At 47.6% G+C, this 24,487-nt stretch overlaps 2 protein-coding genes across 5 annotated transcripts in view; both read left to right on the forward strand.

Annotated features, from left to right (window-relative positions):
- Positions 1 to 1,780: 1,780 nt before the first annotated feature.
- On the forward strand, positions 1,781 to 20,633 carry coil (coilin p80). The gene is made up of 7 exons (XM_045721269.1): positions 1,781 to 2,108; positions 2,427 to 3,855; positions 4,091 to 4,180; positions 6,480 to 6,527; positions 18,794 to 18,863; positions 19,182 to 19,270; positions 19,763 to 20,633. The coding sequence occupies exons 1-7, from the start codon at positions 1,858 to 1,860 to the stop codon at positions 19,820 to 19,822; spliced, it is 2,037 nt and encodes a 678-aa protein (XP_045577225.1). The 5' UTR covers positions 1,781 to 1,857; the 3' UTR covers positions 19,823 to 20,633.
- Positions 20,634 to 21,006: 373 nt separating this feature from the next.
- Positions 21,007 to 24,487, forward strand: part of LOC106606268 (rab11 family-interacting protein 4A) — a 96,176-nt gene continuing 92,695 nt past the window's right edge. For 3 of the 4 annotated variants that reach the window (XR_006770105.1, XR_006770104.1, XM_045719616.1), the window contains exon 1: positions 21,013 to 21,365. Coding sequence is in view for 1 of the 4 variants with exons in the window: in XM_045719616.1 (XP_045575572.1) it covers positions 21,066 to 21,365 (300 nt within the window). In the remaining 3 variants the exon portion in view is untranslated. Of the gene's footprint in view, positions 21,366 to 24,487 lie in introns of all 4 variants that reach the window. The other variant, XR_006770106.1, reaches the window with a different exon arrangement.

A 24,487-nucleotide genomic window follows, 5' to 3' on the forward strand; every position in this document is an offset into this window, starting at 1 on the left:
CCCACTGTCTCAGTACCACCAGTAAACTACTGATTGCTGTGGCTAACAGTATGTCACCGTCAGATGGTTCACATGTAGCTGCCGTGGGGTTTATTCACTAGAAACCCAACAGAACCAAACAGAAGAATACGAAACGGGTGGGACTTACCTGAATTTGTCCAGTGTACACTAATCAATACACTCCTGTCTGAACAACAGGAGTGTGGTGCAAGGGTTGTCCAAAAACTTATTAGATTACTTTGGAATGTTGTTGATGCTCAGTTCATGTTAGCAATCAACTAAACATAACTTGAAGCAATCCTACATCTTTACGACCTGAAGATCACTGACATTATTTGTCCTCTTTTTGTGTGTGTTGAGTTCCCAGTTGTCATGAAAGCGCCAAAAAAACTCATGTCGTTGCACAACTACGGAAGGACCACAGCTCGTGAAACATGTATCTTCACTATAATTTACAGGTTTCTTTGCAGTCTCTGTCCGCTGAAGAGAGTCTAGAAAAGTTTAATGGAATTTTGGAGTTGAATGGAGATGGTTCCTCAATGTGGAAAAACGTGAAGTGATAAAATCAGGTGTTGGAGGAGTTACTGAGTTTTTCAAGCGATGTGTTTATCCTAGGCTGCCTGTCATTACATCTGATTTAGGTTTTTATTAGAAGCATTAGTCTTACATTCTATAGTCAACTTACACACAACTACCCCACCAGCTATGTGTGACGTTTTAAATGTATGTAGATCTGTCCTTAATGAGAATGTTTTGTTGTTGACCAAAATGGTTCCTACTGTTGCCTACTACTAGGTTCAGCTAATCAAGTGTTAGGCTATTTGTTAATAAAACATGCATTGATTATCTATTAAGGATTTTACGTTTTGAAAAAGACTGCCTCTTTACCGGACTTGTCTTTTTGTCTTGTTTTCAACTACTGCTACCAAAGATTTAAGAGTACACTTGACTTTGTGGCTGTGTTACCTAGTGGGAACCGGCTACTGGCTAGATTTTAGAGTACACTTGACTTTGTGGCTGTGTTACCTAGTGGGAACCGGCTACTGGCTAGATTTTAGAGTATACTTGACTTTGTGGCTGTGTTACCTAGTGGGAACCGGCTACTGGCTAGATTTTAGAGTACACTTGACTTTGTGGCTGTGTTACCTAGTGGGAACCGGCTACTGGCTAGATTTTAGAGTATACTTGACTTTGTGGCTGTGTTACCTAGTGGGAACCGGCTACTGGCTAGATTTTAGAGTATACTTGACTTTGTGGCTGTGTTACCTAGTGGGAACCGGCTACTGGCTAGATTTTAGAGTATACTTGACTTTGTGGCTGTGTTACCTAGTGGGAACCGGCTACTGGCTAGATTTTAGAGTACACTTGACTTTGTGGCTGTGTTACCTAGTGGGAACCGGCTACTGGCTAGATTTTAGAGTACACTTGACTTTGTGGCTGTGTTACCTAGTGGGAACCGGCTACTGGCTAGATTTTAGAGTACACTTGACTTTGTGGCTGTGTTACCTAGTGGGAACCGGCTACTGGCTAGATTTTAGAGTATACTTGACTTTGTAGCTGTGTTACCTAGTGGGAACCGGCTACTGGCTAGATTTTAGAGTATACTTGACTTTGTGGCTGTGTTACCTAGTGGGAACCGGCTACTGGCTAGATTTCAGGGTATACTTGACTTTGTGGCTGTGTTACCTAGTGGGAACCGGCTAGTGCTTCCTGTATGAGGGAGAGTAATGAAATATTTAGCTGGCTAATTCCCTTCCGTACCAACAGGTGGCGGTAACTGAACGAGTCAACTCTTCAAAAGACAGGCAACTAGTTTCTAAACGGCGTGTGAGCTAGATTTCCTTCCACCCCGCAACAATGGCAGCCTCCAATACCAATGTGATACGGGTGCGATTGTATTTTGATTACCCGCCGCCCTCGGTATCCGACTGTCGCATGTGCTGGGTGCTCGTTGATCTGAACAAATGCCGGGTGGTAGCAGACATAGCCAGCGTAATCAGGGAAAAGTTCGACTTCAGTCGCAGGAGCATTTTGAGTCTGTTCATTGAAGACTGCTACCTGCCGCATACAGAGAGCATCTACGTAGTCCGAGACAACGACAGCATCAGGTGCGTTACACACCCCCGCCTAGCCAGACATGTTTTTATCCAGTCTGATCCACGCTTAGCTCTAGACCTGCGCTGGCGCCTTGGACAAGAGCTAATGGCGCTGTAACTTTCATTAAGATTTCAGTCCGTGATCTTACCCACGTGGTTGGTTCATTCTATTTATTTGAGTTGGTTATACAGCCTAACTAGCAACAAAACAATAGAGGGATTGTACTCTAAGCCTGGTCTTAGCCTAGGCAAATATGTTTTCACACACACCACCCCTAGTACTTTGAGAATATCTACCGTTCCAACCCTCCGTGTTGTGTTGATTGACAGAGTGAAGGTGGACACCCTAACCCTTTCGAATGGAAGTCAGTCCAAGAAGCGGAGGAGAGATGCCGAGAAGGAGGAGCCCACACAGAACCGAGTGAGTGAAGGGTGGAAGAAAAAGAAGAAGAAGAGAAAGAACGAGGAGGGTGAGGAGGCCGATTCCAACCAGGCTGCGGTTGAAGAGAAGAGGAAAGAAGACAAGAAGAAACAGAAGAAGAAAAAGAAGGATAAGAAGGTGGAGACCAAAACCACTGCCTCGTCCACAGGACCCTCTCCCACCTCGTCCACAGGACCCTCTCCCACCTCGTCCACAGGACCCTCTCCCACTGTAGTCAAATCAGACAAAAACACCAAGAAGGCTCCAGCGGCCACAGCAGTATCTGTTAACGGTAAAGCCACAGCAAAGACCCCGAATGGGGAAACGGACGACTCTTCTGATTCCAGTGAAAGCAGTAGTGAGGAGGAGGCCCCCAGTAAAACTCCCATGCAGAAACTACCCCCCAAATCACACTCTGCTAGCTCTACACCCCCTGTCACATCTAAAGCCACCCCTGTAGTTAAACCCCCAGCCCCCAATAAGAAACCACGCCCCCCTCCCTCATCATCTGATTCAGACTCCTCAGACTCATCGGGTGACGATGCCTCTAGCAAAGCCACCACAGGCCAACCTCCCGTTAAAAACCAGACTCCTCTATCCAAGCCTGCTGCCACTCCTCCTACCACCATTCCCACAGGCTCCGGAGCTGGTCCTAGGGACAAAACCACCCCCTCCAAGCCCAGGCCCAGCCTTCCTTCCTCAGGTCCCAGGACCTCTGTATCCCCTGGCCAGAGAGCTAATGCTCCAGGGCCAGGCTCTACCCCGGCAGTGCAGAAGGCCCAGAGGAGACCTGAGAGCCCAGGCTCTAGTAGTAGCAGTGAGGAGGAGATCCAGCTGGTTATCAAACAACCGAGCCTGGGGATGGGGATAGTCCCTGCCATGGCAGCAGAACCCACCTGGAGAGGCCGAGGCAGGGGAAGCCCTAGGGGTCCAGAGAGAGGTGGGGGTAGAGGGGATGGAGGCCAGCGTTGGGGTGGTGGGGGTAGAGGTGGGGAGTGGGACAGGGGTCCTCGTGGTGGGGGTAGAGGTGGGGAGTGGGACAGGGGTCCTCGTGGTGGGGGTAGAGGTGGGGAGTGGGACAGGGATCCTCGTGGTGGGGGTAGAGGTGGGGAGTGGGACAGGGGTCCTCGTGGTGGGGGTAGAGGTGGGGAGGGGGACAGGGGTCCTCGTGGTGGGGGTAGAGGTGGGGAGGGGGACAGGGGTCCTCGTGGTGGGGGTAGAGGAGGGAGAGGAGATAATGCAGGGTTTTATTTCAACTATGAAGGTGAACAGCAGACTCATCAGCAGCCACCATCGTACCAGAAGGACTCCCTGATTAACAGCTCTGTGGTGTTCCAGGTAAGTCAACAGACTGCTACACAGTATTCCAGGGTTGGTCAATTCAAGTCATTTAGATTGCATTTTTTTTCTCATTGAAAAGCACAGAACTGGAATTGGAATTTCAGTTTACTTGCTGAATTGAAATGGACATGACACCAACCCTGTGTCATTCTGTAACCTACTTCTGTTGCTGCTGGAATGAAGATGTGGGAGGTATGACATTTATAGGTGTGTGTGTGTGTGTGTGTTGTAGAACCCATCAGAGAGTGTCCCCAAGAGGGACTACAGTGAGATGCCCCTCCTAGCTGCTCCCCCTCAGGACGGACAGAAGATCGCCTTCAAGGTAACCCGCCGCTTACAGACCACCGAGGTAACCCGCCGCTTACAGACCGCCGAGGTAACCCGCCGCTTACAGACCGCCGAGGTAACCCGCCGCTTACAGACCGCCGAGGTAACCCGCCGCTTACAGACCGCCGAGGTAACCCGCCGCTTACAGACCGCCGAGGTAACCCGCCGCTTACAGACCGCCGAGGTAACCCGCCGCTTACAGACCGCCGAGGTAACCCGCCGCTTACAGACCGCCGAGGTAACCCGCCGCTTACAGACCTGCTGCTGGTGGAACAGTTCTGTACTCACCACACAGCTCAGTCTGATACACTGGGTTCAAATGGAAGCAATGTGTTTACCTTCACTCATTTCATGTCTTTATTTAGCCAGGGTGGTCCACTCAGCAACACTTGCCACTGTTTCCCAGTGGTTCAAATGGAAGGACCTTAGTGTACTAGTAGAAAGAATACCATAGTTAGTGTATAGAGTCACTCCATTCAGACACTGGAGGTTTTCCTGCTCAGGTCATGTGGTCAGGAAACTCCTAGCTGTACTAATTCAGTAGACTCTCAATGGACGAGGAGGGAAAGAGTTAAAGATGCTGCTAATGTAGTGGCAAGAGAAAGTATGTGAACCCTTTGGAATTACCTGGATTTCTGCATTAATTCGTCATCACATTTTATCTGATCTTCATCTAAGTCACAACAATAGACAAACGGTCTGCTTAACCAAAAATTGTTTGTTATTAGTTTTTCATGTCTTTATTGAACCCACCGTGTAAACATGCACAGCACAGGGTTGAAAAAGTATGAAGTCTTGGATTTACTGTTTGACCCTCCTTTGGCAGCAATAACCTCAACCAAACGTTTTCTGTAGTTGTGGATCAGACCTGTACAATGGTCAGGAGGAATTTTGGACCATTCCTCTAAACAACTGTTTCAGTTCAGCAATATTCTTGGGAGGTCTGGTGTGAACTGCTCTCTTGAGGTCATGCCACAGCATCTGAATCGGGTTGAGGTCAGGACTCTGACTGGGCCACTCCAGAAGGTGTATTTTCTTCTGTTGAAGCCATTCTGTTGTTGATTTACTTCTGTGTTTTGGGTCGTTGTCCTGTTTCGTCGCCCAACTTCTGTTGAACTTCAGTTGGCGTACAGATAGCCTAACATTCTCCTTCAAAATGTCTTGATAAACTTGAGAATTCATTTTTCCGTTGATGATAGCAAGCTGTCCAGGCCCTGAGGCAGCAATGCAGCTCCAAACCATGATGCTCCTTCCACCATACTTTACAGTGGTGATGAGGTTTTGATGTTGGTGTGCTGTGCCTTTTTTTTTCTCTACACATAGTGTTGTGTGTTCCTTCCAAACAACTCAACTGTAGTTTCATCAGTCCACAGAATATTTCGGAACATCCAGGGGCTCTTTTGTGAACTTCAGACGGGCAGCAATGCTTCTTCCGTGGTGTCCTCCCCTGAACACCATTCTTGTTCAGTGTTTTACGTATCGTAGACTCGTCAACAGAGATGTTAGCATGTTCCAGAGATTTCTGTAAGTCTTTAGCTGACACTCTAGGATACTTTTTAACCTCATTGAGCATTCTGCTCTGTGCTCTTGCAGTAGTCATCTTTACAGGACGGCCACTCCTAGGGAGAGTAGCAACAGTGCTGAACTTTCTCCATTTATAGACAGTTTGTCTTACCGTGGACTGATGAACATCAAGGCTTTTAGAGATGCTTTGTAACTCTTTCCAGCTTTATGCAAGTCAACAATTCTTAATCTTAGGTCTTCTGAGATCTCTTTTGTTCGAGGCATGGTTCACATCAGGCAATGCTTCTTGTGAATAGCAAACTCAGATTGTGTGAGTGTTTTTTATAGGGCAAGGCAGCTCTAACCAACATCTCTAATATCGTCTCATTGATTGGACTCCAGGTCAGTTGACTCCTGACTCTAATTAGCTTTGAGAAGTCATTAACCTAGGGGTTCACATACTTTTTCAAACCTACACTGAATGTTTAAATTATGTATTCAATATAGACAAGAAAAGTATAATCATTTGTATGTTATTAGTTTAAGCGCACTGTTTGTCTATTGTTGTGACTTAGATAAAGATCAGATCAAATTTTATGACCAATTTATGCAGAAATCCAGGTAATTCCAAAGGGTTCATATACTTTTTCTTGCCACTGTAAGTCCCTCCATTTTCCATGTGAATAAAATAGAACAGTGAGAGATGTCTGTGGAGGTGTGTGTTGCTAAGGCCTCCATGTAACTCATTATCACTCTGTCCTGTGTGTGTGTGTGTGTGTGTGTGTTCACAGCTGCTGGAGCTGACAGAGAACTACACACCAGAGGTGTCTGAGTATAAAGTGAGTAAAAATAGTTGAAAGACTCACTGTTTTCTCTCTCCTCGGTGTCTGGTATAACTTGAGGAGGAGGAAGAGCTGTCTGAACACGGTTAGGAAGTGTTTTCTCTCTCCTCGGTGTCTGGTATAACTTGAGGAGGAGGAAGAGCTGTCTGAACACGGTTAGGAAGTGTTTTCTCTCTCCTCGGTGTCTGGTATAACTTGAGGAGGAGGAAGAGCTGTCTGAACACGGTTAGGAAGTGTTTTCTCTCTCCTCGGTGTCTGGTATAACTTGAGGAGGAGGAGGAAGAGCTGTCTGAACACGGTTAGGAAGTGTTTTCTCTCTCCTCGGTGTCTGGTATAACTTGAGGAGGAGGAGGAAGAGCTGTCTGAACACGGTTAGGAAGTGTTTTCTCTCTCCTCGGTGTCTGGTATAACTTGAGGAGGAGGAGGAAGAGCTGTCTGAACACGGTTAGGAAGTGTTTTCTCTCTCCTCGGTGTCTGGTATAACTTGAGGAGGAGGAAGAGCTGTCTGAACACGGTTAGGAAGTGTTTTCTCTCTCCTCGGTGTCTGGTATAACTTGAGGAGGAGGAAGAGCTGTCTGAACACGGTTAGGAAGTGTTTTCTCTCTCCTCGGTGTCTGGTATAACTTGAGGAGGAGGAAGAGCTGTCTGAACACGGTTAGGAAGTGTTTTCTCTCTCCTCGGTGTCTGGTATAACTTGAGGAGGAGGAAGAGCTGTCTGAACACGGTTAGGAAGTGTTTTCTCTCTCCTCGGTGTCTGGTATAACTTGAGGAGGAGGAAGAGCTGTCTGAACACGGTTAGGAAGTGTTTTCTCTCTCCTCGGTGTCTGGTATAACTTGAGGAGGAAGAGCTGTCTGAACACGGTTAGGAAGTGTTTTCTCTCTCCTCGGTGTCTGGTATAACTTGAGGAGGAGGAGGAAGAGCTGTCTGAACACGGTTAGGAAGTGTTTTCTCTCTCCTCGGTGTCTGGTATAACTTGAGGAGGAGGAGGAAGAGCTGTCTGAACACGGTTAGGAAGTGTTTTCTCTCTCCTCGGTGTCTGGTATAACTTGAGGAGGAGGAGGAAGAGCTGTCTGAACACGGTTAGGAAGTGTTTTCTCTCTCCTCGGTGTCTGGTATAACTTGAGGAGGAGGAGGAAGAGCTGTCTGAACACGGTTAGGAAGTGTTTTCTCTCTCCTCGGTGTCTGGTATAACTTGAGGAGGAGGAAAGAGCTGTCTGAACACGGTTAGGAAGTGTTTTCTCTCTCCTCGGTGTCTGGTATAACTTGAGGAGGAGGAGGAAGAGCTGTCTGAACACGGTTAGGAAGTGTTTTCTCTCTCCTCGGTGTCTGGTATAACTTGAGGAGGAGGAGGAAGAGCTGTCTGAACACGGTTAGGAAGTGTTTTCTCTCTCCTCGGTGTCTGGTATAACTTGAGGAGGAGGAGGAAGAGCTGTCTGAACACGGTTAGGAAGTGTTTTCTCTCTCCTCGGTGTCTGGTATAACTTGAGGAGGAGGAAGAGCTGTCTGAACACGGTTAGGAAGTGTTTTCTCTCTCCTCGGTGTCTGGTATAACTTGAGGAGGAGGAAGAGCTGTCTGAACACGGTTAGGAAGTGTTTTCTCTCTCCTCGGTGTCTGGTATAACTTGAGGAGGAGGAAGAGCTGTCTGAACACGGTTAGGAAGTGTTTTCTCTCTCCTCGGTGTCTGGTATAACTTGAGGAGGAGGAAGAGCTGTCTGAACACGGTTAGGAAGTGTTTTCTCTCTCCTCGGTGTCTGGTATAACTTGAGGAGGAGGAAGAGCTGTCTGAACACGGTTAGGAAGTGTTTTCTCTCTCCTCGGTGTCTGGTATAACTTGAGGAGGAAAGAGCTGTCTGAACACGGTTAGGAAGTGTTTTCTCTCTCCTCGGTGTCTGGTATAACTTGAGGAGGAGGAGGAAGAGCTGTCTGAACACGGTTAGGAAGTGTTTTCTCTCTCCTCGGTGTCTGGTATAACTTGAGGAGGAGGAGGAAGAGCTGTCTGAACACGGTTAGGAAGTGTTTTCTCTCTCCTCGGTGTCTGGTATAACTTGAGGAGGAGGAGGAAGAGCTGTCTGAACACGGTTAGGAAGTGTTTTCTCTCTCCTCGGTGTCTGGTATAACTTGAGGAGGAGGAGGAAGAGCTGTCTGAACACGGTTAGGAAGTGTTTTCTCTCTCCTCGGTGTCTGGTATAACTTGAGGAGGAGGAGGAAGAGCTGTCTGAACACGGTTAGGAAGTGTTTTCTCTCTCCTCGGTGTCTGGTATAACTTGAGGAGGAGGAGGAAGAGCTGTCTGAACACGGTTAGGAAGTGTTTTCTCTCTCCTCGGTGTCTGGTATAACTTGAGGAGGAGGAGGAAGAGCTGTCTGAACACGGTTAGGAAGTGTTTTCTCTCTCCTCGGTGTCTGGTATAACTTGAGGAGGAGGAAGAGCTGTCTGAACACGGTTAGGAAGTGTTTTCTCTCTCCTCGGTGTCTGGTATAACTTGAGGAGGAGGAAGAGCTGTCTGAACACGGTTAGGAAGTGTTTTCTCTCTCCTCGGTGTCTGGTATAACTTGAGGAGGAGGAGGAAGAGCTGTCTGAACACGGTTAGGAAGTGTTTTCTCTCTCCTCGGTGTCTGGTATAACTTGAGGAGGAGGAAGAGCTGTCTGAACACGGTTAGGAAGTGTTTTCTCTCTCCTCGGTGTCTGGTATAACTTGAGGAGGAGGAAGAGCTGTCTGAACACGGTTAGGAAGTGTTTTCTCTCTCCTCGGTGTCTGGTATAACTTGAGGAGGAGGAAGAGCTGTCTGAACACGGTTAGGAAGTGTTTTCTCTCTCCTCGGTGTCTGGTATAACTTGAGGAGGAGGAAGAGCTGTCTGAACACGGTTAGGAAGTGTTTTCTCTCTCCTCGGTGTCTGGTATAACTTGAGGAGGAGGAAGAGCTGTCTGAACACGGTTAGGAAGTGTTTTCTCTCCTCGGTGTCTGGTATAACTTGAGGAGGAGGAAGAGCTGTCTGAACACGGTTAGGAAGTGTTTTCTCTCTCCTCGGTGTCTGGTATAACTTGAGGAGGAGGAAGAGCTGTCTGAACACGGTTAGGAAGTGTTTTCTCTCTCCTCGGTGTCTGGTATAACTTGAGGAGGAGGAAGAGCTGTCTGAACACGGTTAGGAAGTGTTTTCTCTCTCCTCGGTGTCTGGTATAACTTGAGGAGGAGGAGGAAGAGCTGTCTGAACACGGTTAGGAAGTGTTTTCTCTCTCCTCGGTGTCTGGTATAACTTGAGGAGGAGGAAGAGCTGTCTGAACACGGTTAGGAAGTGTTTTCTCTCTCCTCGGTGTCTGGTATAACTTGAGGAGGAGGAGGAAGAGCTGTCTGAACACGGTTAGGAAGTGTTTTCTCTCTCCTCGGTGTCTGGTATAACTTGAGGAGGAGGAGGAAGAGCTGTCTGAACACGGTTAGGAAGTGTTTTCTCTCTCCTCGGTGTCTGGTATAACTTGAGGAGGAGGAAGAGCTGTCTGAACACGGTTAGGAAGTGTTTTCTCTCTCCTCGGTGTCTGGTATAACTTGAGGAGGAGGAGGAAGAGCTGTCTGAACACGGTTAGGAAGTGTTTTCTCTCTCCTCGGTGTCTGGTATAACTTGAGGAGGAGGAAGAGCTGTCTGAACACGGTTAGGAAGTGTTTTCTCTCTCCTCGGTGTCTGGTATAACTTGAGGAGGAGGAAGAGCTGTCTGAACACGGTTAGGAAGTGTTTTCTCTCTCCTCGGTGTCTGGTATAACTTGAGGAGGAGGAGGAGAGCTGTCTGAACACGGTTAGGAAGTGTTTTCTCTCTCCTCGGTGTCTGGTATAACTTGAGGAGGAGGAAGAGCTGTCTGAACACGGTTAGGAAGTGTTTTCTCTCTCCTCGGTGTCTGGTATAACTTGAGGAGGAGGAGGAAGAGCTGTCTGAACACGGTTAGGAAGTGTTTTCTCTCTCCTCGGTGTCTGGTATAACTTGAGGAGGAGGAAGAGCTGTCTGAACACGGTTAGGAAGTGTTTTCTCTCTCCTCGGTGTCTGGTATAACTTGAGGAGGAGGAAGAGCTGTCTGAACACGGTTAGGAAGTGTTTTCTCTCTCCTCGGTGTCTGGTATAACTTGAGGAGGAGGAAGAGCTGTCTGAACACGGTTAGGAAGTGTTTTCTCTCTCCTCGGTGTCTGGTATAACTTGAGGAGGAGGAGGAAGAGCTGTCTGAACACGGTTAGGAAGTGTTTTCTCTCTCCTCGGTGTCTGGTATAACTTGAGGAGGAGGAGAGAGCTGTCTGAACACGGTTAGGAAGTGTTTTCTCTCTCCTCGGTGTCTGGTATAACTTGAGGAGGAGGAGGAAGAGCTGTCTGAACACGGTTAGGAAGTGTTTTCTCTCTCCTCGGTGTCTGGTATAACTTGAGGAGGAGGAGGAAGAGCTGTCTGAACACGGTTAGGAAGTGTTTTCTCTCTCCTCGGTGTCTGGTATAACTTGAGGAGGAGGAGGAAGAGCTGTCTGAACACGGTTAGGAAGTGTTTTCTCTCTCCTCGGTGTCTGGTATAACTTGAGGAGGAGGAAGAGCTGTCTGAACACGGTTAGGAAGTGTTTTCTCTCTCCTCGGTGTCTGGTATAACTTGAGGAGGAGGAGGAAGAGCTGTCTGAACACGGTTAGGAAGTGTTTTCTCTCTCCTCGGTGTCTGGTATAACTTGAGGAGGAGGAGGAAGAGCTGTCTGAACACGGTTAGGAAGTGTTTTCTCTCTCCTCGGTGTCTGGTATAACTTGAGGAGGAGGAAGAGCTGTCTGAACACGGTTAGGAAGTGTTTTCTCTCTCCTCGGTGTCTGGTATAACTTGAGGAGGAGGAGGAAGAGCTGTCTGAACACGGTTAGGAAGTGTTTTCTCTCTCCTCGGTGTCTGGTATAACTTGAGGAGGAGGAGGAAGAGCTGTCTGAACACGGTTAGGAAGTGTTTTCTCTCTCCTCGGTGTCTGGTATAACTTGAGGAGGAGGAGGAAGAGCTGTCTGAACACGGTTAGGAAGTGTTTTCTCTCTCCTCGGTGTCTGGTATAACTTGAGGAGGAGGAGGAAGAGCTGTCTGAACACGGTTAGGAAGTGTTTTCTCTCTCCTCGGTGTCTGGTATAACTTGAGGAGGAGGAGGAAGAGCTGTCTGAACACGGTTAGGAAGTGTTTTCTCTCTCCTCGGTGTCTGGTATAACTTGAGGAGGAGGAGGAAGAGCTGTCTGAACACGGTTAGGAAGTGTTTTCTCTCCTCGGTGTCTGGTATAACTTGAGGAGGAGGAGAAGAGCTGTCTGAACACGGTTAGGAAGTGTTTTCTCTCTCCTCGGTGTCTGGTATAACTTGAGGAGGAGGAGGAAGAGCTGTCTGAACACGGTTAGGAAGTGTTTTCTCTCTCCTCGGTGTCTGGTATAACTTGAGGAGGAGGAAGAGCTGTCTGAACACGGTTAGGAAGTGTTTTCTCTCTCCTCGGTGTCTGGTATAACTTGAGGAGGAGGAAGAGCTGTCTGAACACGGTTAGGAAGTGTTTTCTCTCTCCTCGGTGTCTGGTATAACTTGAGGAGGAGGAGGAAGAGCTGTCTGAACACGGTTAGGAAGTGTTTTCTCTCTCCTCGGTGTCTGGTATAACTTGAGGAGGAGGAGGAAGAGCTGTCTGAACACGGTTAGGAAGTGTTTTCTCTCTCCTCGGTGTCTGGTATAACTTGAGGAGGAGGAGGAAGAGCTGTCTGAACACGGTTAGGAAGTGTTTTCTCTCTCCTCGGTGTCTGGTATAACTTGAGGAGGAGGAGGAAGAGCTGTCTGAACACGGTTAGGAAGTGTTTTCTCTCTCCTCGGTGTCTGGTATAACTTGAGGAGGAGGAAGAGCTGTCTGAACACGGTTAGGAAGTGTTTTCTCTCTCCTCGGTGTCTGGTATAACTTGAGGAGGAGGAGGAAGAGCTGTCTGAACACGGTTAGGAAGTGTTTTCTCTCTCCTCGGTGTCTGGTATAACTTGAGGAGGAGGAAGAGCTGTCTGAACACGGTTAGGAAGTGTTTTCTCTCTCCTCGGTGTCTGGTATAACTTGAGGAGGAGGAAGAGCTGTCTGAACACGGTTAGGAAGTGTTTTCTCTCTCCTCGGTGTCTGGTATAACTTGAGGAGGAGGAAGAGCTGTCTGAACACGGTTAGGAAGTGTTTTCTCTCTCCTCGGTGTCTGGTATAACTTGAGGAGGAGGAAGAGCTGTCTGAACACGGTTAGGAAGTGTTTTCTCTCTCCTCGGTGTCTGGTATAACTTGAGGAGGAGGAAGAGCTGTCTGAACACGGTTAGGAAGTGTTTTCTCTCTCCTCGGTGTCTGGTATAACTTGAGGAGGAGGAAGAGCTGTCTGAACACGGTTAGGAAGTGTTTTCTCTCTCCTCGGTGTCTGGTATAACTTGAGGAGGAGGAAGAGCTGTCTGAACACGGTTAGGAAGTGTTTTCTCTCCTCGGTGTCTGGTATAACTTGAGGAGGAGGAGGAAGAGCTGTCTGAACACGGTTAGGAAGTGTTTTCTCTCTCCTCGGGTGTCTGGTATAACTTGAGGAGGAGGAGGAAGAGCTGTCTGAACACGGTTAGGAAGTGTTTTCTCTCTCCTCGGTGTCTGGTATAACTTGAGGAGGAGGAAGAGCTGTCTGAACACGGTTAGGAAGTGTTTTCTCTCTCCTCGGTGTCTGGTATAACTTGAGGAGGAGGAGGAAGAGCTGTCTGAACACGGTTAGGAAGTGTTTTCTCTCTCCTCGGTGTCTGGTATAACTTGAGGAGGAGGAGAGAGCTGTCTGAACACGGTTAGGAAGTGTTTTCTCTCTCCTCGGTGTCTGGTATAACTTGAGGAGGAGGAGGAAGAGCTGTCTGAACACGGTTAGGAAGTGTTTTCTCTCTCCTCGGTGTCTGGTATAACTTGAGGAGGAGGAGGAAGAGCTGTCTGAACACGGTTAGGAAGTGTTTTCTCTCTCCTCGGTGTCTGGTATAACTTGAGGAGGAGGAGGAAGAGCTGTCTGAACACGGTTAGGAAGTGTTTTCTCTCTCCTCGGTGTCTGGTATAACTTGAGGAGGAGGAGAGAGCTGTCTGAACACGGTTAGGAAGTGTTTTCTCTCCTCGGTGTCTGGTATAACTTGAGGAGGAGGAGGAAGAGCTGTCTGAACACGGTTAGGAAGTGTTTTCTCTCTCCTCGGTGTCTGGTATAACTTGAGGAGGAGGAAGAGCTGTCTGAACACGGTTAGGAAGTGTTTTCTCTCCCTCGGTGTCTGGTATAACTTGAGGAGGAGGAGAGAGCTGTCTGAACACGGTTAGGAAGTGTTTTCTCTCTCCTCGGTGTCTGGTATAACTTGAGGAGGAGGAGGAAGAGCTGTCTGAACACGGTTAGGAAGTGTTTTCTCTCTCCTCGGTGTCTGGTATAACTTGAGGAGGAGGAAGAGCTGTCTGAACACGGTTAGGAAGTGTTTTCTCTCTCCTCGGTGTCTGGTATAACTTGAGGAGGAGGAGGAAGAGCTGTCTGAACACGGTTAGGAAGTGTTTTCTCTCTCCTCGGTGTCTGGTATAACTTGAGGAGGAGGAGGAAGAGCTGTCTGAACACGGTTAGGAAGTGTTTTCTCTCTCCTCGGTGTCTGGTATAACTTGAGGAGGAGGAGAGAGCTGTCTGAACACGGTTAGGAAGTGTTTTCTCTCTCCTCGGTGTCTGGTATAACTTGAGGAGGAGGAGGAAGAGCTGTCTGAACACGGTTAGGAAGTGTTTTCTCTCTCCTCGGTGTCTGGTATAACTTGAGGAGGAGGAGGAAGAGCTGTCTGAACACGGTTAGGAAGTGTTTTCTCTCTCCTCGGTGTCTGGTATAACTTGAGGAGGAGGAGGAAGAGCTGTCTGAACACGGTTAGGAAGTGTTTTCTCTCTCCTCGGTGTCTGGTATAACTTGAGGAGGAGGAGGAAGAGCTGTCTGAACACGGTTAGGAAGTGTTTTCTCTCTCCTCGGTGTCTGGTATAACTTGAGGAGGAGGAGGAAGAGCTGTCTGAACACGGTTAGGAAGTGTTTTCTCTCTCCTCGGTGTCTGGTATAACTTGAGGAGGAGGAGGAAGAGCTGTCTGAACACGGTTAGGAAGTGTTTTCTCTCTCCTCGGTGTCTGGTATAACTTGAGGAGGAGGAGGAAGAGCTGTCTGAACACGGTTAGGAAGTGTTTTCTCTCTCCTCGGTGTCTGGTATAACTTGAGGAGGAGGAGGAAGAGCTGTCTGAACACGGTTAGGAAGTGTTTTCTCTCTCCTCGGTGTCTGGTATAACTTGAGGAGGAGGAGGAAGAGCTGTCTGAACACGGTTAGGAAGTGTTTTCTCTCTCCTCGGTGTCTGGTATAACTTGAGGAGGAGGAGGAAGAGCTGTCTGAACACGGTTAGGAAGTGTTTTCTCTCTCCTCGGTGTCTGGTATAACTTGAGGAGGAGGAGGAAGAGCTGTCTGAACACGGTTAGGAAGTGTTTTCTCTCTCCTCGGTGTCTGGTATAACTTGAGGAGGAGGAGGAAGAGCTGTCTGAACACGGTTAGGAAGTGTTTTCTCTCTCCTCGGTGTCTGGTATAACTTGAGGAGGAGGAGGAAGAGCTGTCTGAACACGGTTAGGAAGTGTTTTCTCTCTCCTCGGTGTCTGGTATAACTTGAGGAGGAGGAGGAGAGCTGTCTGAACACGGTTAGGAAGTGTTTTCTCTCTCCTCGGTGTCTGGTATAACTTGAGGAGGAGGAGAAGAGCTGTCTGAACACGGTTAGGAAGTGTTTTCTCTCTCCTCGGTGTCTGGTATAACTTGAGGAGGAGGAGGAAGAGCTGTCTGAACACGGTTAGGAAGTGTTTTCTCTCTCCTCGGTGTCTGGTATAACTTGAGGAGGAGGAGGAAGAGCTGTCTGAACACGGTTAGGAAGTGTTTTCTCTCTCCTCGGTGTCTGGTATAACTTGAGGAGGAGGAAGAGCTGTCTGAACACGGTTAGGAAGTGTTTTCTCTCTCCTCGGTGTCTGGTATAACTTGAGGAGGAGGAGGAAGAGCTGTCTGAACACGGTTAGGAAGTGTTTTCTCTCTCCTCGGTGTCTGGTATAACTTGAGGAGGAGGAGAAGAGCTGTCTGAACACGGTTAGGAAGTGTTTTCTCTCTCCTCGGTGTCTGGTATAACTTGAGGAGGAGGAGGAAGAGCTGTCTGAACACGGTTAGGAAGTGTTTTCTCTCTCCTCGGTGTCTGGTATAACTTGAGGAGGAGGAGGAAGAGCTGTCTGAACACGGTTAGGAAGTGTTTTCTCTCTCCTCGGTGTCTGGTATAACTTGAGGAGGAGGAGGAAGAGCTGTCTGAACACGGTTAGGAAGTGTTTTCTCTCTCCTCGGTGTCTGGTATAACTTGAGGAGGAGGAGGAAGAGCTGTCTGAACACGGTTAGGAAGTGTTTTCTCTCTCCTCGGTGTCTGGTATAACTTGAGGAGGAGGAGGAAGAGCTGTCTGAACACGGTTAGGAAGTGTTTTCTCTCTCCTCGGTGTCTGGTATAACTTGAGGAGGAGGAAAGAGCTGTCTGAACACGGTTAGGAAGTGTTTTCTCTCTCCTCGGTGTCTGGTATAACTTGAGGAGGAGGAGGAAGAGCTGTCTGAACACGGTTAGGAAGTGTTTTCTCTCTCCTCGGTGTCTGGTATAACTTGAGGAGGAGGAGGAAGAGCTGTCTGAACACGGTTAGGAAGTGTTTTCTCTCTCCTCGGTGTCTGGTATAACTTGAGGAGGAGGAAGAGCTGTCTGAACACGGTTAGGAAGTGTTTTCTCTCTCCTCGGTGTCTGGTATAACTTGAGGAGGAGGAAGAGCTGTCTGAACACGGTTAGGAAGTGTTTTCTCTCTCCTCGGTGTCTGGTATAACTTGAGGAGGAGGAAGAGCTGTCTGAACACGGTTAGGAAGTGTTTTCTCTCTCCTCGGTGTCTGGTATAACTTGAGGAGGAGGAAGAGCTGTCTGAACACGGTTAGGAAGTGTTTTCTCTCTCCTCGGTGTCTGGTATAACTTGAGGAGGAGGAGGAAGAGCTGTCTGAACACGGTTAGGAAGTGTTTTCTCTCTCCTCGGTGTCTGGTATAACTTGAGGAGGAGGAAGAGCTGTCTGAACACGGTTAGGAAGTGTTTTCTCTCTCCTCGGTGTCTGGTATAACTTGAGGAGGAGGAAGAGCTGTCTGAACACGGTTAGGAAGTGTTTTCTCTCTCCTCGGTGTCTGGTATAACTTGAGGAAGAGCTGTCTGAACACGGTTAGGAAGTGTTTTCTCTCTCCTCGGTGTCTGGTATAACTTGAGGAGGAGGAAGAGCTGTCTGAACACGGTTAGGAAGTGTTTTCTCTCCTCGGTGTCTGGTATAACTTGAGGAGGAGGAGGAAGAGCTGTCTGAACACGGTTAGGAAGTGTTTTCTCTCTCCTCGGTGTCTGGTATAACTTGAGGAGGAGGAAGAGCTGTCTGAACACGGTTAGGAAGTGTTTTCTCTCTCCTCGGTGTCTGGTATAACTTGAGGAGGAGGAGGAAGAGCTGTCTGAACACGGTTAGGAAGTGTTTTCTCTCTCCTCGGTGTCTGGTATAACTTGAGGAGGAGGAAGAGCTGTCTGAACACGGTTAGGAAGTGTTTTCTCTCTCCTCGGTGTCTGGTATAACTTGAGGAGGAGGAGGAAGAGCTGTCTGAACACGGTTAGGAAGTGTTTTCTCTCTCCTCGGTGTCTGGTATAACTTGAGGAGGAGGAGGAAGAGCTGTCTGAACACGGTTAGGAAGTGTTTTCTCTCTCCTCGGTGTCTGGTATAACTTGAGGAGGAGGAGGAAGAGCTGTCTGAACACGGTTAGGAAGTGTTTTCTCTCTCCTCGGTGTCTGGTATAACTTGAGGAGGAGGAGGAAGAGCTGTCTGAACACGGTTAGGAAGTGTTTTCTCTCTCCTCGGTGTCTGGTATAACTTGAGGAGGAGGAGGAAGAGCTGTCTGAACACGGTTAGGAAGTGTTTTCTCTCTCCTCGGTGTCTGGTATAACTTGAGGAGGAGGAGGAAGAGCTGTCTGAACACGGTTAGGAAGTGTTTTCTCTCTCCTCGGTGTCTGGTATAACTTGAGGAGGAGGAGGAAGAGCTGTCTGAACACGGTTAGGAAGTGTTTTCTCTCTCCTCGGTGTCTGGTATAACTTGAGGAGGAGGAGGAAGAGCTGTCTGAACACGGTTAGGAAGTGTTTTCTCTCTCCTCGGTGTCTGGTATAACTTGAGGAGGAGGAGGAAGAGCTGTCTGAACACGGTTAGGAAGTGTTTTCTCTCTCCTCGGTGTCTAGTATAACTTGAGGAGGAGGAAGAGCTGTCTGAACACGGTTAGGAAGTGTTTTCTCTCTCCTCGGTGTCTGGTATAACTTGAGGAGGAGGAAGAGCTGTCTGAACACGGTTAGGAAGTGTTTTCTCTCTCCTCGGTGTCTGGTATAACTTGAGGAGGAGGAAGAGCTGTCTGAACACGGTTAGGAAGTGTTTTCTCTCTCCTCGGTGTCTGGTATAACTTGAGGAGGAGGAAGAGCTGTCTGAACACGGTTAGGAAGTGTTTTCTCTCTCCTCGGTGTCTGGTATAACTTGAGGAGGAGGAAGAGCTGTCTGAACACGGTTAGGAAGTGTTTTCTCTCTCCTCGGTGTCTGGTATAACTTGAGGAGGAGGAAGAGCTGTCTGAACACGGTTAGGAAGTGTTTTCTCTCTCCTCGGTGTCTGGTATAACTTGAGGAGGAGGAAGAGCTGTCTGAACACGGTTAGGAAGTGTTTTCTCTCCTCGGTGTCTGGTATAACTTGAGGAGGAGGAAGAGCTGTCTGAACACGGTTAGGAAGTGTTTTCTCTCTCCTCGGTGTCTGGTATAACTTGAGGAGGAGGAGGAAGAGCTGTCTGAACACGGTTAGGAAGTGTTTTCTCTCTCCTCGGTGTCTGGTATAACTTGAGGAGGAGGAAGAGCTGTCTGAACACGGTTAGGAAGTGTTTTCTCTCTCCTCGGTGTCTGGTATAACTTGAGGAGGAGGAAGAGCTGTCTGAACACGGTTAGGAAGTGTTTTCTCTCTCCTCGGTGTCTGGTATAACTTGAGGAGGAGGAAGAGCTGTCTGAACACGGTTAGGAAGTGTTTTCTCTAACTGTATGTGGACAGCACATTTTTTTTCAAGTTATGTCCTGAACTAGGACATAACATGTGGTAAGAAATGTTTATATGCTACATATTTAAAAATCTAATCTGTTTCATTTGGGTAATGTTCTTTCTCCCTGTTTGTCTATCAGGAGGGGAAAATCATTCATTTTGACCACAGCACCAAACAGATTGAGCTAGAACTGCTCTCTGCTTATCAAGGTAGGATGAAGATCCCTCACTTAACAGTTGAAATGAAAGTGGGGGAAATGAAGGATATAACTGGTTGCATGGCGATTCTCCACCCTTCTCCCAAAGAGTGCACTGGTACAACTTCCTGTCATTGGATTGATGTAATGATTGGCTGGAGTGAGCTTCCATTGTTAAATCCATGATAAGTGTTCCAGTGCACACTTTGGGAGAAAGATGGAGAATCGAGACTCGGACGATGTTTCCCTCAGCCATCTGAAGGCACCACCTGTCATTGCTGGACTTTACCAAGACGGACCACCCTAACATGTCTGTCTGTCTGTCCCTCAGCCCCGGTAGAGCCAGGGAAGTTTGACCTGGTGTATCAGAACGCTGACGGATCAGAGAGTGTGGAGTACGCCGTGTCCCGTGGCTCCAGGGTAAGACTTAAGACATCATAATTTAGATTTAATTTCTACATACTGTATTATCAGATTGTATTGTCAGAGCCAGGGTCTGGTGTAACACTCTGGGGCGCTTAACCTTTGAATGTTGTTCTGGTTCCATTGACCACCCTCTCTTCACTAAGCAGGTCTCTTCTCACTCTGTACTGTCTGTGTGACACTGTTTGGATGAGCTAAGCCCCTCTCTATTGTCCCTGACTGCATTTTAACCCCATCACCCACATGTTGAGGGAAGCTGTTCATTGTCCAATGAATGTCCCTTATAATCGTTTAGTTGAAAGAGAAAACCGTTGGGGTACTTTAAACCCGGCATAATGGGGGTTAAATATTTTCCAATAAAACAGCTGTATGTGCAGAATTCGGAATGTTGTGGTTTTCCGGTCACCATGGTGATGTGTTTGTGATGTCACTCCCATAGAATTTAATAGAATCCTTTTTCAGTGTCTCTCTCGCTCTCTCTCTCTGCAGGTGACTGAACGTTGGGACTCGCTGCTGGAACCCAGGCTAGTTGTTGGGAATTTGAGCTGAGGAACAAGATGGACGTTCTTGGTCGACTTGGCCCAGGCAGTTCTAAAACACTGGCCCGTTCCCCAGTATTGGCCAAATTATAATAATTCTGCACACAACCCCAATTTAGACTCGGCTAAAGATGGACCAGCCCAAATCTGGCATTTGCCGGATCTGCCCCATGGCCATTCCGTTTCTGGTTGGGAGAATGGACTGGGGCTTGTTCTGACACCCCCATAGACGGTTTACCCTGGACCCAGATGAAGCGGGAGATGTTCCATTGAGCATGATTATTTTTAGTTCAGGAGTAGAGCCTTAATCTGGGAAACCAGCCTTAATGTCACCATGTGGTTGAGTCTACAGTCTCTGATGAAGAGCTGTATACTGGTATTTTACCTTACCAAACCCCTTATCCCAGCCTTACCCCTTTATTACCCTGCTCCTCCCTACACTGGGGGATTCAGCCTTAGGGCAGGCTTTTGTTCCAGCACAACAACACAAATCTGGTCAATTCCTCTTCAAGTCAATTTTCAGATATTAACTAATTCAGGATGTTTTTTATGAAGATTTGTTCAATTCAATGGTTTTGAGTTTCAGTTTATTTCCTCAGACAAGAGTTCAAATGAAATTGACCAGAACCGTGGATTCAGCTAATCAAAGTCTGGATTAAAGCTATTGATTAGTTTTAGTTATGGGTGTGATGAGCACCATTTTAATGACCCACTCAAACCTAATGTTGTATTGTGGAAGGGAATACAAATGGATATAACTGTGAATGTCCCATCTTGATTTTTTTAAACTTGTTTGTAAGATAATAAAGTTTGATATCCTATGACTGAATATGTGGGGTTTCTTAAACTATGCTATAGTTCTGGTAGTAAAGAAAAGCATCCACACAAGAGGTCAGGACAATTTAATGGAATGTAAGTAGCTATTCAGGGTAACCATGGAGCTGGGGCGTGTACAAGGAAAATACATATTTAGTTCTGTTTTTACTTTTAAATATCACCATTTATTTCACAATCATTAACTTCCAATTTTCTTATGGTTGGAAAACAATCAAGGAGCTAGATGGTCACAATAACATCACCTTGTATCTTTCTCAATATCCTAAAATAAAACACCTGACACTTTAAAAACACGCTCATGGGCAGATGTTTACGTCAGTCGATTTTTTTTTCTCTCTTCATGATCGTGAATCGTAGCCATTTATCGTCTCTACCCACCGCGCGTCGATCAGTGGTCCTTCCCATTCCGTAGCGGGATGCTGCTGATGTCACAGCACCAACCGAGCCAGTCAGCAACGGTACCAGCGGAGAAAAGCAACCGGAATGATGGCGACTACAGAACGAATTCAAACAAAGTCCGTTCAATAACGACATTATCTGACAAACCGAACTCTAAGATGGAAGGAAACGTCTTCCCCGATCAAGAACAGCTTCTAGGGTTCCTGAAAAAGCTCAAGGAGGTATTCGACGTGTGTGATGAGGATGCTGACGGTTACATTCGGGTCGAACATTTTGTGGATTTGGGGCTCCAGTTCGGGCAGGGTGACAGAGATGAGGTAAGTCTCCATCTGTCGGTTGACGACATCCACGGTTGCTTATGATGATGATGAATGAGAATTGAGGATATATGATCGAATGAAGCTCCTGTCTGTGCAAATGTTTTGAAAGATGATCATCACAACATTAGGCCGTATGCGTGTACGTTAGTTTATTATAAATGTATTAATCGCCAACGTTGATATGACACAGACAAACAGGTTGCCAGCCAGAACCGAATGGGATCTTGAGGTGACCGTTGGATTTATTTTCTGGTGGATTATACGATTTGGTGTAATATCAAACCTGTCTGATAGGATCATTTAGTTGACATGGTTTAAATAGAAAGATACATTGTCATTGACGTCAACACATCTGTACGCTCGCCAACCACAGGTCGGCATGTTCCTCCTGGGTATTCAGACATCGCTCGGTCTATCATCATGGCTATGGTGAGTCAGACAGACCTAATGGATATTATTACTGTTTTACCTGAGATCGTGTGTCTGCATACGTGAGGTTACATTTGCCAGGTTAACATTAGGCTTCTTTATCAATGCACTCATTCATTTCACATGAATCATTATCATTTCTCTAATGAATTAGAAATAAAACAATTATTATAGATTTGGAAAACTATTGGTGTCTGCTGTTTCGCTTGTCACTGTACAGTTTTGCCAATACACCTTAATAAAATTGTGAAACCTACATTCAACCAACATCAATACAAAAACATTGAAATGACATATTTTAGTATCACGTGGAAGCTTATTTAACCCTGTTACAATAGCCTTATAACAGACAGGCAGGGCAGGTAGGCAGACAGACTGACAGACTGACAGGCATACAGACAGAAAGGCAGGGCAGGAAGACAGACAGACTGACAGGCATACAGAAAGGCAGGGCAGGAAGACAGGCAGGCAGACTGATAGGCATATGTACAGGCAGGGCAGGAAGACGGGCAGGCAGACTGATAGGCATATGTACAGGCAGGGCAGGAAGACGGGCAGGCAGACTGATAGGCATATGTACAGGCAGGGCAGGAAGACGGGCAGGCAGACTGATAGGCATATGTACAGGCAGGGCAGGAAGACGGGCAGGCAGACTGATAGGCATATGTACAGGCAGGGCAGGAAGACGGGCAGGAGGCAGGCAGACTGATAGGCATATGTACAGGCAGGGCAGGAAGACAGGCAGGTCAGGTAGGCAGGCAGGCCAGGTAGGCAGGCAGGAAGACAGCCATACTGACAGGCATACTGACAGAAAGGCAGGGCAGGAAGACAGGCAGGCAGACTGATGGGCAGGAAGACAGACTGACAAACACGCAGGGCAGGAGACAGACAGGTAGACAGGCATACAGACAGGAAGACAGACAGGCAGACTGATAGGCATATATACAGGCAGGGCAGGAAGACCGACAGGCAGACAGACATGCAGACTGACAGGCAGGGCAGGGGACAGACAGGCACAGACAGGCAGGGCAGGCAGACAGCTGAGGTGCAGCCTGTAAACTACCTGTCTCTGTCTGTCTCAGCAGGATATCACTAAATTACAGTTCCCTGCTTTTCTGAGAACTGCTCAGTGTATCTTTCCTTCCTGAGACAAGATATCTATCTATCCATCTATCTACACTGAGTGTACAAAACATTATGAACACCTGCTCTTTCCATGACATAGACTGACCAGGTGAATCCAGGTGAACGCTATGATCCCTTATTGATGTCACTTGTTAAATCCACTTCAATCAGAAAAAAAGGGTTCCAAAAGGGTTCTACGGCTGTCCCCAAAAGAGAACCCTTTTTGGTTCCAGGTAGAAAGGGTTCTACGGCTGTCCCCAAAAGAGAACCCTTTTTGGTTCCAGGTAGAAAGGGTTCTACGGCTGTCCCCAAAAGAGAACCCTTTTTGGTTCCAGGTAGAAAGGGTTCTTCAAAGGGTTCTCCTATGGGTACAGTTGAAGAATCCTTTAAGGTTCTAGATAGCATCTTTTTTCCTGAGAGTGTAGCTGAAGGGGAGGAGACAGGTTAAAGAATGAGTTTTAAGCCTTGAGACAATTGAGACATGGATTGTGTCTGTGTGCCATTCAGAGGGTGAATGGGCAAGACAAAAGATTTAAGTGACTTTGAACGGGGTAGGGTATTAGGTGCCAGGTGCACCGGTTTGTGTCAAGAACTGCAACGCTGCTGTGTTCTTCACGCTCAACAGTTTCCTGTGTGTATCAAGAACGGTCCACCACCCAAAGGACATCCAGCCAACTTGACACCGCTGTGCCTCGAGAACAGCCTGAATCCGTCGGGGAATGGATTCTACAAGGTGTCGGAAATGTTTGTTTCTCAATTGGTATCAAGGGACCTAACATGTGCCAGGAAAACATTCCCCACATCAGTACACCACCACCACCACCACCATCCCCACCACCACCAGCCTGTACCAGGCAGGATGGAAAGGGAAAGGGGGGATACATAGTCAGTTGCACAACTGAATGTATTCAACTGAAATGTCCATGAACTCATGCTGCTTATGCCAGATCCTGAACCGGGATTCGTCGGACCAGGCGATGTTTTCCTACTCCTCAAATGTCCACTGGAGCTGCTTCTTCCTGTTTGTAGCTGATGGGAGTGGAACCCGGTGTGGTCGTCTGCTGCAATAGCCCAATCCGTGACAAAGATCGATGAGATGTGCGTTCTGAGATGCCGTTCTACACACCACTGTTGAACTGCGCCGCTATTGGTCTGTTTGTGGCTCCGCCTGTTAGCTTGCACCGTTCTTGCCGTTCTTCTTCGTCTTCTCTCATCAACGAGCTGTTTTCTCCCACAGGTCTGCCGCTGACTGGATGTTTTGTGTTTGTGTTCCATTCTGGATAAACCCTAGACACTGTCGTGCGTGAAAAGCCCAGGAGGGCAGATGTTTCTGAGATACTGAGTCACTTAGGTCACTGGTTTCGCCCATTCTAACTTTCAATAGAACAGTAACTGAATGCCTTGATACCCGTCTGCCTGCTTTATACAGCACGGCCACGTGACTCACTGTCTGTAGGAGCGATCCATTTTCATGAACGGGGGGGGGGGTGTACCTAATAAACTATCTGGTGTATGTAAATCTGTCTGTCTGCCTGTATCTGTCACATACAGTAAATCTCAGATGT

Source organism: Salmo salar, chromosome ssa06, assembly GCF_905237065.1.
Source record: "Salmo salar chromosome ssa06, Ssal_v3.1, whole genome shotgun sequence".
Lineage (NCBI taxonomy): Eukaryota > Metazoa > Chordata > Actinopteri > Salmoniformes > Salmonidae > Salmo > Salmo salar.